Source organism: Mustelus asterias, chromosome 13 (genome assembly GCF_964213995.1).
Source record: "Mustelus asterias chromosome 13, sMusAst1.hap1.1, whole genome shotgun sequence".
NCBI lineage: Eukaryota > Metazoa > Chordata > Chondrichthyes > Carcharhiniformes > Triakidae > Mustelus > Mustelus asterias.
In genome coordinates this window covers 79,502,261-79,516,026 of record NC_135813.1, presented here as the reverse complement: position 1 = coordinate 79,516,026, position 13,766 = coordinate 79,502,261, and the positions used below count along the sequence as shown (strand labels likewise).

Below are 13,766 nucleotides of genomic sequence, written 5' to 3'. Positions count from 1 at the left end.
CTGCATCCCTCAAGGGGGTCACTTGATCAAAGTCATTGCCTGAAGTCTCTCTCAAGTGGGGAGGCTCAGTGAGGAACCCTGAATCATACTTCGTGTGGAGTTTGCTCTGTGGATAAACAAACCCAGTGACGATTTGGTAAGAAAACTCCTTTATTGAGTTGAGGTTAAAAGCAGCAGTTTGCTAGCTGGTTAAGGATGGGGCCGCTCAGTGCATAATCCTCCGGATGGATTGGATCTGCGGAGTCTGACTGTGAGAACCCCACTGTTTCCAATGTTTAAACTCTCCACAGTGACGATCGTACTCCATGATGTACTGATATCCACGATATCCAGGGAATTGGTAACATACCCATCTGCGAGAAGAGATCAGGAACAGGAAAGGATTGTTTAAAATGTCAGCAGAACAGTTCACAATACAATGACCCTTCAGCCCTGCGACTGCATGGTTCAGAGACTGACCTTTCACCCTTTGTGTTCTGGGAGAGTCAGTGGGAGTCACTGGTAGACAGTTTAACAGACAAGGCTGTATGTCGGGTCAGGAATGGACCTTTCACCCTGCGGCTGGTGGATGGGGTCACACACTGACCTTGCATCCTGCGGCTTGTGGATGGGGTCACATGCTGACCTTTCACCCTATGGCTGGTGGATGGGGCCACACACTGACCTTTCACCCTGTGGCTGGTGGATGGGATCACACACTGACCTTTCACCCTGTGGCTGGTGGATGGGGTCACACACTGACCGTTCACCCTGTGGCTGGTGGATGGGGTCACACACTGACCTTTCACCCTGTGGCTGGTGGATGGGGTCACACACTGACCTTTCACCCTGTGGCTGGTGGATGGGGTCACACACTGACCTTTCACACTGGCTGGTGGATGGGGTCACACACTGACCTTATACCCTGCGCATGGTGGGTGGGGTAAGGCTGTTGGTAAATGGATTAATCCAGATAATCTTGTACTCACGCTCCATTCTTAACAAACATGGATCCCACATAGTTGTTGCACCAGCCCATGGCTTGCAGAGATGGGTAGTCCTCACGGAGATCCGCATGACGCCCCATGAAGTTCTCCCGTTCATAGATTTGCATGTGAGAGTCCGAATGGTTCTGTCAGAAAAAATAGAGCCAAAACATAGAACAATAAGCAGGAGTTGACCATTTACCCCCATGAGCATGTTGCACCATTTAATAGGATCATGGCTGATTAGATAGTTACTGAAATCTGCATCTGCTTACCACAAATAACCTCCCACCTCATGTTAACCAAGAATCTATCCTCCTGTTCCCTTAAGTTACTCAGAATATGGATGGCATGGTGGTACAGTTGTTAGCACTGCTGCCCCACTGCGCCGGGGCCTGGGTTCAATTCTGGCCTTGGGTCACTGTCTGTGCGGAGTTTGCACGTTCTCCCCGTGTCTGCATGGGTTTCCTCTAGGTGTTCCGGTTTCCTCCCAAGGTCATAAGATTTGCAGGTTAGGTGGATTGGCCATGGTAAATTGTCCCTTTAGTTCTAAACATGTGCAGGTTATTTGACTTTCTTGATTTGATTTATTATTATCACGTATTGGTATACAGTGAAAAATATTTTTTCTTGCATGTTATGCAGACAAAGCACACTATTCATCGAATACATAGGGGAGAAGTACAGAAGTAGAAAGGGGAGGGTACAGATGGATGGATGGTAAATGAATGGATGCAGGCATCTGGAAGGATACATGAATAGGGAGGGAATAGAGGGATATGGACCAAGTAAGGGAAGAAGGTTTTTTTTTTAGTTTAGTTAGGGCATCATGATCAGCACAGGCTTGGAGGGCCAAAGGGCCTATTCCTCTGTTGTATTTTTCTTTGTTCTTTGTTTTGTTCTCGAATGTAGTTAGTGTTCCAGTCATAGCTAGGATGTAGAGAAAGATCAATCTCATTTTTGATAGGTCCATTTAAAAGCCTGATTCACCTATCTGTGTTTTTGTAGCCTCCTTCTGTCCTCCCCACCTATCTTTGTGTCATCAGCAAATTTAGCAACCAAGCCTTCAATCCCGTCAACCACATAATTTATATCCATTGGAAACAGTTGAGGCCCCAGCACTGATCCTGCCAACTTGAAAATATCACATTTATTCCAAATGTTTCTCGTCAGCTAACCAGTCTTCTATCACACCACGTAATATTAACTTGCATTTTTTACAATGACCATTGATGATGCCTTCTGGAAATCTGAGTACAGTACATCCACCGGTTCCCCTTTATTCACAGCACAAGTCACTTCCTCAAAGAACTTTGATAAATTGGTTGAACGTTATTTAATCTGTTCAAAACCATTCCAATTCCACCTTATCACCTGAGATTATCCAAATGCCTCGTTATAATTTCTTTAATTATAGCTTCTAACATTTTCCCAGGTGTTAAGCTAACTGGCCTGTAGTTTCCTGCTTTCTGTCTCCCTCCCTTTTTGAATAATGGAGTTACATTTGTCATCATCCAATCCAATAGGACCTTCCCTGAATCTAGGGAGTTTTGGAAAATGAAAATCAAAGCATCCACTATCTGAACATCTCTTTGAAAAGCCTGGAAGGAAGTCCACCAGGAGCTGGGTTCTAATCAGCCCACAGCTCCAACATAGAACCACATCTCTGGTGATTATCATTTACCTGAGCTCCTCTCTCCCTTCCATTTCCTGGATTGTTGCTGCTTCTGGGATTTGACTTGTATTTTCCACAGTGAAGATTGATGTGAAAATACCTGCTGAATTCACCTGCCATCTCCTTGATTTCCATTATCCAGACTCATTTTCTACAAGACAACACTCATCTTGTTCATCCTTTTTAAAAAGATTGATCAGAATTCGGACTATCTGTTTCAATATTTCTGGTTAGCTTTCTCTCATATTCTAATGTTTCTCTCCTAATAAATATTTTATTCACCTGTTGCTGTTCTTCACATTCTGTCTGATCCTCAGACCTGCTAATTATCTGCTTTTTCTGTAAGTTTGATCCAATCATTGTGGAAGGTGAGTCTGTCCCTTGGAATTTTTATACAAGTTGGAGTGTACACATTTGGAATATCCCTTTAAATGCATGTTGCTGATTTCTATTGAGCTGTCTCTTAACCTAATTTGCTCATTCACTTTAGCTAGATGAACCTTCACACCCCCATCATTTCCATAGAACCACAGAATCCCTACAATGCAGCAGGAGACCATTTGGCCCATCAAGTCTGTGAAAGAGCATTCCACCCAGGCTCACCATTCCACCCTATCCCCGTAACCCCGCACATTCTCCATGGCCAACCCACCTAACCTGCACATCTTTGGACACAAAGGGATAATTTAGCATGATCAATCAACCCAACCAACACATCTTTGGACTGTGGGAGGGAACTGGAGCACCCGGAGGAAACCAATGCAGACACAGGGAGAACACAGTCATCCAAGGCCAGAATTGAACCCAGGTCCCTGGTGTTGTGAGACAGCAGTGCTAACCACCATGCCACCACGCTGCCCCGGGTCCCTGGTGCTGTGAGACAGCAGTGCTAACCACCGTGCCACGGTGCCAGTTTAAAAACACCTCATCTCTCTGTCAAACTGAGCGTAAAGTTGATTCATATTCTGGTCACTGCTTCGTGGGCAGCTTCATAGTGAGATGATTAATTATTGCCAATCAACACCAGTATTATGTTGCCTGATTTCTGATTGGCTTCAGAACATGCTGATCCATCCCGAAACATACAATGGGGTCCTCAGCCAGGCTACCATTACCCACCTGACTTTTCCAGTCTAAATGTATCATCTCCCATGCTTATCGCTGGGCTTTGCTGGCAAGCTCCAACTGTCACTTATTTATACTGTGTCTTCCTGTGCTGTGACAAGTAGGGAGTGGATACTACACTGCTATAAGTGAGTTACTATCTTTACCATCCCTATCCAAAACCGTCCCACATCCTGGTTTCCTGATTGTAGGAGCTCCCTCTGTATTGTTCCAATTCCATCATTAACTAACAGGCCCACCCCTTCACCTTTTCCTCACTCCTCGTCCTTCCGGAATGTACTGAAACCTGCAATATTCCGGTGCCAATCAATGTCCTCCTGCTGCCATGTCCCGTCACGTCTATCAAGTCGTGTTGGTTGATTTCTATCTCAATCAGAAGCTCTGTGTATTCAGATATTCAGCTTCCAGTTTAATCCTGTTCTTTCATGGTCCGGAATCGGATCTGTTGATTTCCTGTTGGATTTGTATTCTCAATCCCTTACTGTATTGGTTGGTTTATCATTCATTGGTTGGTTTATCCTCGGGGATGTATGGGATTGGGGGTGATCTAGGAAATTGGATCAGGAATTGGCTAGCGGATAGGAAACAGAGGGTGGTGGTTGATAGTAAATATTCATCATGGAGTGCGGTTACAAGTGGTGTACCTCAGGGATCTGTTTTGGGGCCACTGCTGTTTGTAATATTTATTAATGATCTGGATGAGGGTATAGTTGGGTGGATTAGCAAATTTGCTGATGACACCAAAGTCGGTGGTGTGGTAGACAGTGAGGAAGGGTGTCGTAGTTTGCAGGAAGACTTAGACAGGTTGCAAAGTTGGGCCGAGAGGTGGCGGATGGAGTTTAATGCGGAGAAGTGTGAGGTAATTCACTTTGGTAGGAATAACAGATGTGTTGAGTATAGGGCTAACGGGAGGACTTTGAATAGTGTGGAGGAGCAGAGGGATCTAGGTGTATGTGTGCATAGATCCCTGAAAGTTGGGAATCAAGTAGATAAGGTTGTTAAGAAGGCATATGGTGTCTTGGCGTTTATTGGTAGGGGGATTGAATTTAGGAGTCGTAGCGTTATGTTGCAACTGTACACAACTCTGGTGCGGCCGCACTTGAAGTACTGTGTGCAGTTCTGGTCCCCACATTACAGGAAGGATGTGGAGGCTTTGGAGAGGGTGCAGAGGAGGTTTACCAGGATGTTGCCTGGTATGGAGGGGAGATCCTATGAGGAGAGGCTGAGGGATTTGGGATTGTTTTCGCTGGAAAGGCGGCTAAGAGGGGATCTTATTGAAACATATAAGATGATTAGAGGTTTAGATAGGGTGGATAGTGATAGCCTTTTTCCTCTGATGGAGAAATCCAGCACGAGGGGGCATGGCTTTAAATTGAGGGGGGGTAGTTATAGAACCGATGTCAGGGGTAGGTTCTTTACCCAGAGGGTGGTGAGGGATTGGAATGCCCTGCCAGCATCAGTAGTAAATGCGCCTAGTTTGGGGGCGTTTAAGAGATCCGTAGATAGGTTCATGGACGAAAAGAAATTGGTTTAGGTTGGAGGGTCACAGTTTTTTTTTTTAACTGGTCGGTGCAACATCGTGGGCCGAAGGGCCTGTTCTGCGCTGTAATGTTCTATGTTCTATGTTCTATTCCTCAGAATAACACCTTTCTATTTTGCCTTGCCTCTGCTCTGCCTAACCTTCCCAAATGTGATCCCTCACCCGCACTGGTTTCAAACACTCGATTCAGGCGCAGAATCTCCTGAAAGTACGGATTCTACTTTTGCCAGTGTCCAATGCCCAATGAACTGGAACATACTTGAGTCCTAACAGCACTGTGGGTGTACCTACACCTCGGGGACTGCAGTGGTTCAAGAAGGCAGCTCACTACCACTTTCTCAAGGGGCGACTAGGGATGGGCAATAAATGCTGGTCTAGACAGCAACGCCCACATCCCTTACAAAATTTTTTTAAAGACATAACTCCAGAAGATGTGGGAGCAGAAGTAGACCATTCAGCCCACCAACTCTGCTCCACCATTCAATGAGATCATGACAGATCTAATACGATAATCCTCAACTCCACTTTCCCGCCTTATCCCCGTAACCCTCGATTCCCTTACTGATTAAATATCTGTCTGTCTCAGCCTTGTACATACTTAACGACCCAGCCTCGACAGCCCTCTGCGGGAAAGAATTCCACAGATTCACTCCCCTCTGAGAGAAGAAATTCCTCCTCATCTCTGTCTTACTCTGAGATGATGCCCTTAGGTCCTAGACTCTCCCACAAGGGGAAACAACCTCTCAGCATCTACCCTTTCGAGCCTCCTGAGAATCCGATATGTCTCAATTGGGTCGCCTCTCATTCTTCTAAACTCTGAAGAGCACAGACCCAAACTACTCACCCTCTCCTCATAAGAAAATCCCTCCATACCCGGGATGAACTGAGTGGACTTTCTCTGGACTGTCTCCAATGCCAGACATTGATCTCTCATTTCTGTGTGTCACTTTGCCCCCACTCTACGACGGGTGAAGAAGCTAGTTATTTGGTAGGTATTGCCCTGTATTTCTCAGGAGGAACTTTCTAGCATGTGTCCTCCATCAGAGACTCCCTCACACACAACTGATCAGTTCGATCAGCTGATCTTGTTCCAGGAAACTGACTTTGAACCCTGACCCCAATTTGGGCCCCAACCCCAGAACAAAGGCAGATCCCGTGTTGGCCCTTTAGCCTGACGGTGAGGTAGGGTTAAACCCTGACTTACGGCACAGTAAACCGGTCGGAAGGACATCATCCACTCCACGTGATAGGAGTTACTTCCACTCCAGGCTTCCCATCGGGAATATTCTCCGCGCTCCAGAATAAACTGCTGCCCTTCAAAACCATGGTGTTCATATCCAACCCATCTGAAAGAAAAAACAAACCCAATCCAAACAATTAGATCATCACAAAAAGGAGAAGCAGAGGGCCATTCTGCCCATCCAGACAGACTCTCTCTCCCTCACTCCCCGCACCCTTTAATATCCCACCCAGTCTAATCCAACTCTCCCCCTCACTCCCTGCACCCTTTAATATCCCACCCAGTCTAATCCAACTCTCCTCCTCACTCCCTGCACCCTTTAATATCCCACCCAGTCTAATCCAACTCTCCCCCTCACTCCCCACACCCTTTAATATCCCACCCAGTCGAATCCCACTCTTCCCCTCACTCCCCGCACCCTTTAATATCCCACCCAGTCTAATCCCACTCTCCCCCTCACTCCCCGCACCCTTTAATATCCCACCCAGTCTAATGCCACTCTTTCCTTTATTCCCTGCACCCTTTAATATCCCACCCAGTCTAATCCCATTCTCCCTTCACACCCCGCACACTTTAATACCCCACCCAGTCTAATCCCACTCTCCCCCTCACCCCCCGCATGCATTAATATCCGACCCAGATTAATCCTACTCTCCCCTCATTCCTCGCACCCTTTAATATCCCATTCAGTCTAATCCCACTCTTCCCCTCATTCCCCACGCCCTTTAATATCCCACCCAGTCTAATCCCACTCTCCCGTCACTCCCCACACTCTTTAATATCCCACCCAGACAAAGTTTTGCTTGTAGATCAATGGGTCATGGGTACACGTGTGTGCGCGTGTGTGTACATCTGTATGTGCGAGTGAGTGATTGCGTGTGTGTCAGTGAGTATATGATTGATTGTGTGAATGAGTGTGTGCGAGAGGGTGAGAATGTATATTTGTACGTGTGTGCCTGAGAGTGTGTGTGTGCATGTCAGTGTGTGCATATATGTGCATGTGTGCACGTGAGTGTGAGTGTGTGTGAGTGTGAGAGACACAGGGACAGTGACAATTCAGTTACTCACGCCCCACTCTCCACACGGAGCGAGCGCACGTTGTCGAAGCCACACTGGGTGATATTGAAGCATTCACAGGTGAACTCCTGTCTCCGACCTTGGAAATTCTCACGCTCCCAGACCACAATCTGTGAAAACACGAGGAAAGAGCAAAGGGTCAAACAGATCGAGTCAAAGAGATTCAGAAAGAGTGAGAGAGAGGGAATGAATGACAAAACATACAGAGAGAGAAGACAGGGAGAGAGGGAGGGAGAGAGGATTGCAGAGGTGGGGAAATAAGCTAAAGAGGAATAGATAGAAACATAGTGATGCGCGATTAAATCACTCGGGAGGCTGGATCGTACCCGGGAAATAAAGGCTTTTATTAGTAACAAGAATGGAGCATACTGCATAACAATACAATCCCAGACTAAAGGGTCACCAGGCAGTGCAGTGACCTTTATACTCCTACAGGTAGGCGGAGCCAACCGGAGTGTACCACGGAACAATACCAACAGGTGGAACACCCCAACCCTAACCCCAACAGTAACATATGTACAAGTACCCATAGTGCTAACCATCTATGGTTCACCATACATAGAAAATAAATGCAGGAGTAGACCATTCGGCCTTTCGAGCCTGACCACCATTCGATTATGATCATGGCTGATCATGCACTTTCAGTATCCCACTCCCACTTTCTCTCCCGACCCCTTGATCCCTTTAGCCACAGGGCCACATCCATCTCCCTCTTGAACATATCTAATGAACTGGCTCCAACAGCTTACTGTCTGAGTGAAGAAGTTCTTCCTCATCTCAGTCCTGAATGGCTTACCCCTTATTCTTAGACTGTGACCCCGAGTTCTCCACTTCCCCAACATCGGAAACATTCTTCCTGCATCTAGCCTGTCCAGTCCCATCAGGATTTTAGATGTTTCTATGAGATCCCCCCTCATTCTTCTAAATTCCAGTGAGTACAAGCCAGGTTAATCCGGTCTCTCTTCATATGTCAGTCCTATCATTCCAGGATTCAGTCTGGTGAACCTTCGCTGGACTCCCTCAATAGCAAGATTGTCCTTCCTCAGAGTAGAAGACCAAAACTGCACACAGTACTCAAGGTGTGGCTTCACCAAGGCCCTGTGTAACTGCAGCAAAACATCTTTACTCCTATACTCAAATCCTCCTGCTATGAAGGCCAGCATGCCATTAACTTTCCTCACCACCTGCTGTACCTGTATGCCAATCTTCAGTGGCTGTTCCACCATGACACCCAGGTCACGTTGTACTTCCCCTTTTTCCTAAACTGCCACCATTCAGATAATAATCCTCCTTCCTGTTTTTGCCACGAAAGTGGATAACCTCACATTTATCCACATTATATTGCATTTGCCAAGTATTTGCGCACTCAGCCAGCCTGTCCAAGTCACCCTGCAGCCTCTTAGCATCCTCCTCACAGCAAACACTGCCACCCAGCTTATCTGGAGATATTGCATTCAATTCCCTCATCCACATCATTAATGTATATTGTGAATAGCTGGGGTCCCAGCACTGAACCCTGCGGTACCCTAGTCACTGCCTGCCACTCTGAAAAGGACCTGTTTATTCCCACTCTCTGCTTCCTGTCTGCCAACTAGTCCTCTATCCACATCAATACATTACCCCCAATACCATGAGCTTTAAACTTTCTCATTAATCTCTAGTGTGGGACCTTGTCAAAAGCCTTTTGAAAGTCCAGATACACAACATCCACTGGTTCACCCTTGTCCACTCTACTGGTCACATCCTCAAAAAATTCCAGAAGATTTGTCAAGCGCGATTTCCCTTTAATGAATCCATGCTGACTTGGACCAATCCTGTCACCGCTTTCCAAATGCTCAGTCATTGCATCTTTCATAATTGGCCCCAGCATTTTCCCCACCACCGATATCAGGCTAACCTGTCTATAATTCCCCGTTTTCTCTCCCTCCTTTTTTAAAAAGTGGGGTTACATTAGCTACCCTCCAATCCACTGGAACTCTTCCATAGTCCATAGAATGCTGGAAAATGATCACCAATGTGTCCACTATTTCCAGGGCCACTTCTTTGAGTACTCTGGAATGCAGAGCGTCAGGCCCTGGGACTTATTGGGTTTTAATCCCAACAATTTCCCCAATACAATTTTCTGACTAATAAGGATTACCTTCAGTTCCTCCTTCATGCTAGACCCTCTGTCCCCTAGTATTTCAGGAAGGTTATTTGTATCCTTCTCAGTGAAGACAGATCCAAAGTATTTGTTCAGCTGATCCACCATCTCTTTGTTGCCCATTATGAATTCCCCTGATTCTAACTGTAAGGGACCTACATTTGTCTTCACCAGTCTTTTTCTCTTCACATGTCTATAGACGCTTTTGCAATCAGTTTTTATGATTCTATTCTATTTTCTCCTTCTGAAATTAACTCTTTGTCCTCCTCTGCTGGATTTTAAATTTTTCCCAGCTCTCAGGTTTGCTTTGAAATATCGGAGGGGGGGTGGGGGAAGGTGGGGGGAAGAGGGGAAGGGGGGCGGTGGGGGGATGGTGGGGGAAGGGGGGGCGGTGGGGGGGATGGTGGGGGAAGGGGGGAAGGGGGGCGGTGGGGGGATGGTGGGGGAAGGGGGGTGGAGAAGAGAAGTAGAAAAGGGAGGTTGAGCAGAAGGAAAGAGGAAGATAGAAGGAGAGGAGGTAGGAGGGGGACAAGAGAAACGGGGAAGGATAGAAGGAGCTACAGTGACAGAGAGAGAGAGAGAGACAGTGCAAAACGCAATGGAGAGAACATTTCAGAAATCTGGCTTTGGACAAATGAAGATCTTCAAAAGCAGTGAGTGTGAATTCCTGGGCATGGCTTCTCAGTTTAACAAGTTTGCACGACACATTCTGGCCAGTGGAATGGTGGAAGGATGATAAGGAGCAGAATGGCCTCCTCCTATTCCTGATAAACAGCAGCCTCCTGAGAGTGAGTCTCACCTTCCAGAATCCTGGATAGCCTGGGTTCAGGGGCATACTTTCTTTCTGCATATTCTTCAACTGGAACAGAATCTGAAGATGAAAATTTAAAACATGCCGTCAGTAAATCAAATCAAGAATATCCCAACTTAACACCCTCCCAAATATGGGGACCCGCACCCTGTCCCCAAGAGAGAGAGAGACCCGCACCCTGTCCCCGAGACAGAGAGATAGACCCGCACCCTGTCCCTGAGATAGAGAGAGACCAACACCCTGTCCCCGAGAGAGAGAGAGAGACCCGCACCTTGTCCCCAAGACAGAGAGACCCGCACCCTGTCCCCGAGACAGAGAGATAGACCCGCACCCTGTCCCTGAGATAGAGAGAGACCAACACCCTGTCCCCGAGAGAGAGAGAGACTCGCACCTTGTCCCCGATAGAGAGACCCGCACCCTGTCCCCGAAAGAGAGAGAGACCCGCACCCTGTCCCCAAGACACAGAGAGACCCGCACCCTGTCCCCGAGAGAGAGAGAGAGAGAGACCCGCACCTTGTCCCCGATAGAGAGACCCGCACCCTGTCCCCGAGAGAGAGAGAGACCCGCACCCCGTCCCCGAGAGAGAGACCCGCTCCCTGTCCCCAAGACACAGAGAGACCCGCACCCTGTCCCCGAGAGAGAGAGAGACCCACACCCCGTCCCCGAGAGAGAGACCCGCACCCTGTCTCCGAGACAGAGAGATAGACCCGCACCATGTCCCCGAGAGAGACCTGCACCCTGTCCCCTAGAGAGCGAGACCAGCATCCTGTTCCTGGCCAATGTAAACCAAGAAGGCAGTAGTTTGTAATGGAATAATCCTTTTTGAGTGATGATGGTTAATGGCAGCTGTGAGTCTTCAACCACCCTCACCTGTAGATAACCTTGTGAAAGATCAGTTTTGGTAAACGTCTGATCGCCAGCATGGCCACGAAACAGGTCTTCGATAACAAATACTGATCCGCACATAGTCCAGGGTTCACAGTGACTTTAAAATCACCACATAGCTTCACTGAGCCATCAATCTTCATGACAGGAACAATAGGCGTGGCCCACTCACTCATCGCCACTGGCTCCAATACCTCCAAACCTGCTAACCTCTCGAGTTTTGTCTCCACCTTGGATCTGATCGCGTTTGGCACTGGTTGTGCCTTCATGCTCTTTGGGCACCTATTCAGCTTCAGCCGCGGACTCACTTTTAATCCTTTCATCTCCTTAAGAGTTCCACTAAACACCTCCCTGTATTTCTCCAAAATATTGTTTAGATTCGAACGAGACCCTGTCAATCTGTACACCGCCTCCCAGTTCAGTTTCATTTCTTTCAGCCAAGATTGTCCAAACAATGTGGGATAATCACCTTCACGACACACAGAGGCAGCTGTATGCACTGGTCCCTCAGCTGTACCTTGGCTGAGACACAACCCTTAAGAGGAACCAACTGTTCTGTGTATGTCCTCAGAATGATGTTCGCAGGCTTCGGGGGAAGAATATTCAACCTTGTTTTGTAAATTGGGGATCAATCAGCGAAACAGCTGCCCCATGTCCACCTCCATCTTTTTAACTTGATTTATTGTTGTCACATGTATTAGTATACAGTGAAAATATTGTTTCTTGCGCGCTAAAGCATACCATTCATAGAGAAGGGAAGGAGAGAGTGCAGAATGTAGTGTTACTGTCATAGCTAGGGTGTAGAAAAAGATCAACTTAATAAATGGTAGGTCCATTCAAAAGTCTGATGGCAGCAGGGAAGAAGCTGTTCTTGAGTTGTTTGGTACGTATCCTCAGACTTTTGTATCTTTTTCCTGACGGAAGAAGATGGGAGAGAGAATGTCTGGGATGCGTGGGGGTCCTTGATTATGCTGGCTGCTTTTCCCGAGGCAGTGGGAAGTGTAGACAGAGTCAATGGATGGGAGGCTGGTTTGCGTGATGGATTGGGCTTTCTTCATGACCCTTTGTAGTTTCTTGCAGTCTTGGACAGGGCAGGAGCCATACCAAGCTGTGGCACATCTGGAAAAGATGCTTCCTAAGCTGCATCTGTAAAAATTGGTAAGAGTCGTAGTGGACGTGCCACTATGAATTTTCTTAACCTCTACTTAAGAAAAGAGAGGCGTTGGTGGGTTTTTTTAATTATAGCGTCAGCATGGTGGGACCAGGACAGGTTGTTGGTCATCTGGACAGGCAGGTAGTACAGGAATCTCCTGTGGCCATTCCCCTGCAAAACAGATAAAGGCTTTGGATACTGTTGAGGGGAATTACCTCTCAGGGCAAAGCAGCTGCAGCCAAACTCGTTGTACCACGGTTGGTTCTGCCGCAGAGGGGAGGGGTAAAAAGTGTGCCAGTGCAATAGTTATAGGGGATTCAATTGTAAGGGGGATAGACAGGCATTTCTGTGGCCACAAATGAGACTCAGGATGGTATGTTGCCTCCCTGGTACTAGGATCAAGGATGTCTCGGAGCAGGTACAGGACATTCTGAAAAGGGAGGGTGAACAGCCAGTGGTCGTAGTACACATTGGTACAAACGACATAGGTTAAAAAAAGAGATGAGGTCCTAAAAGCAGAATACAGGGAGTCAGGAAGAAAGCTGCAAAGTAGGACTCAAAGATAGTGATCTCAGGATTACAGACATTTAGAGATGCAAGGACTGATTAGGGACAGTCAGCATGGTTTTGTGAGTGGAAAATCATGTCTCATAAATTTGATTGAGTTTTTTGAAGGGGTAACCAAGAGGTAGATGAGGGCAGTGCAGCTGATGTTGTCTACATGGACTTTAGCAAGGCTTTTGACAAGGTACCGCATGGTAGGTTGTTGCATAAGGCTAAATCTCACGGGATCCAGGGTGAGGTGTCTAAATGGATACAAAATTGGCTTCTTGACAGAAGCCAGAGGGTGGTTGTAGAGAGTTGTTTTTCAAACTGGAGACCTGTGACCAGCAGTGTGCCTCAGGGATCAGTGCTGGGCTCACTGTTATTTGTCATTTATATTAACGATTTGGATGAGAATATAGGGGGCATGGTTAGTAAGTTTGCAGATGACACCAAGATTGGTGGCATGGTGGACAGTGAGGAAGGTTATCTCCAATTGCAGCGGGATCTTGATCAATTGGGCCAGTGGGCTGACGAATGGCAGATGGAGTTTAATTTAGACAAATGCGAGGTAATGCATTTTGGTAGATTGAACCAGGGCAGAACTTA

At 47.1% G+C, this 13,766-nt stretch overlaps 1 protein-coding gene across 1 annotated transcript; it reads right to left on the bottom strand.

Moving 5' to 3' along the window:
- Window positions 1-205: 205 nt before the first annotated feature.
- LOC144502284 (beta-crystallin A1-1-like) lies at window positions 206-11,889 on the bottom strand. The gene is made up of 6 exons (XM_078226098.1): window positions 11,458-11,889; window positions 10,565-10,636; window positions 7,614-7,732; window positions 6,510-6,651; window positions 969-1,111; window positions 206-353 (listed from the first exon to the last, which is right to left on the bottom strand). The coding sequence occupies exons 1-6, from the start codon at window positions 11,887-11,889 to the stop codon at window positions 206-208; spliced, it is 1,056 nt and encodes a 351-aa protein (XP_078082224.1).
- Window positions 11,890-13,766: the final 1,877 nt, after the last annotated feature.

What these genes read in the sequence shown, in the direction of transcription:
- LOC144502284 (XM_078226098.1), bottom strand. Translation starts at nt 11,889, where the DNA reads ATGAAACTGAACTGGGAGGCGGTGTACAGATTGACAGGGTCTCGTTCG. An exon ending in CTCCGTGTGGAGAGTGGGGC is followed by an intron (nt 6,652 to 7,613) that starts GTGAGTAACTGA and finishes TTTTTCTTTCAG; the next exon opens with ATGGGTTGGATATGAACACC. An exon ending in ATGTTTGTTAAGAATGGAGC is followed by an intron (nt 354 to 968) that starts GTGAGTACAAGA and finishes CTCTTCTCGCAG; the next exon opens with ATGGGTATGTTACCAATTCC.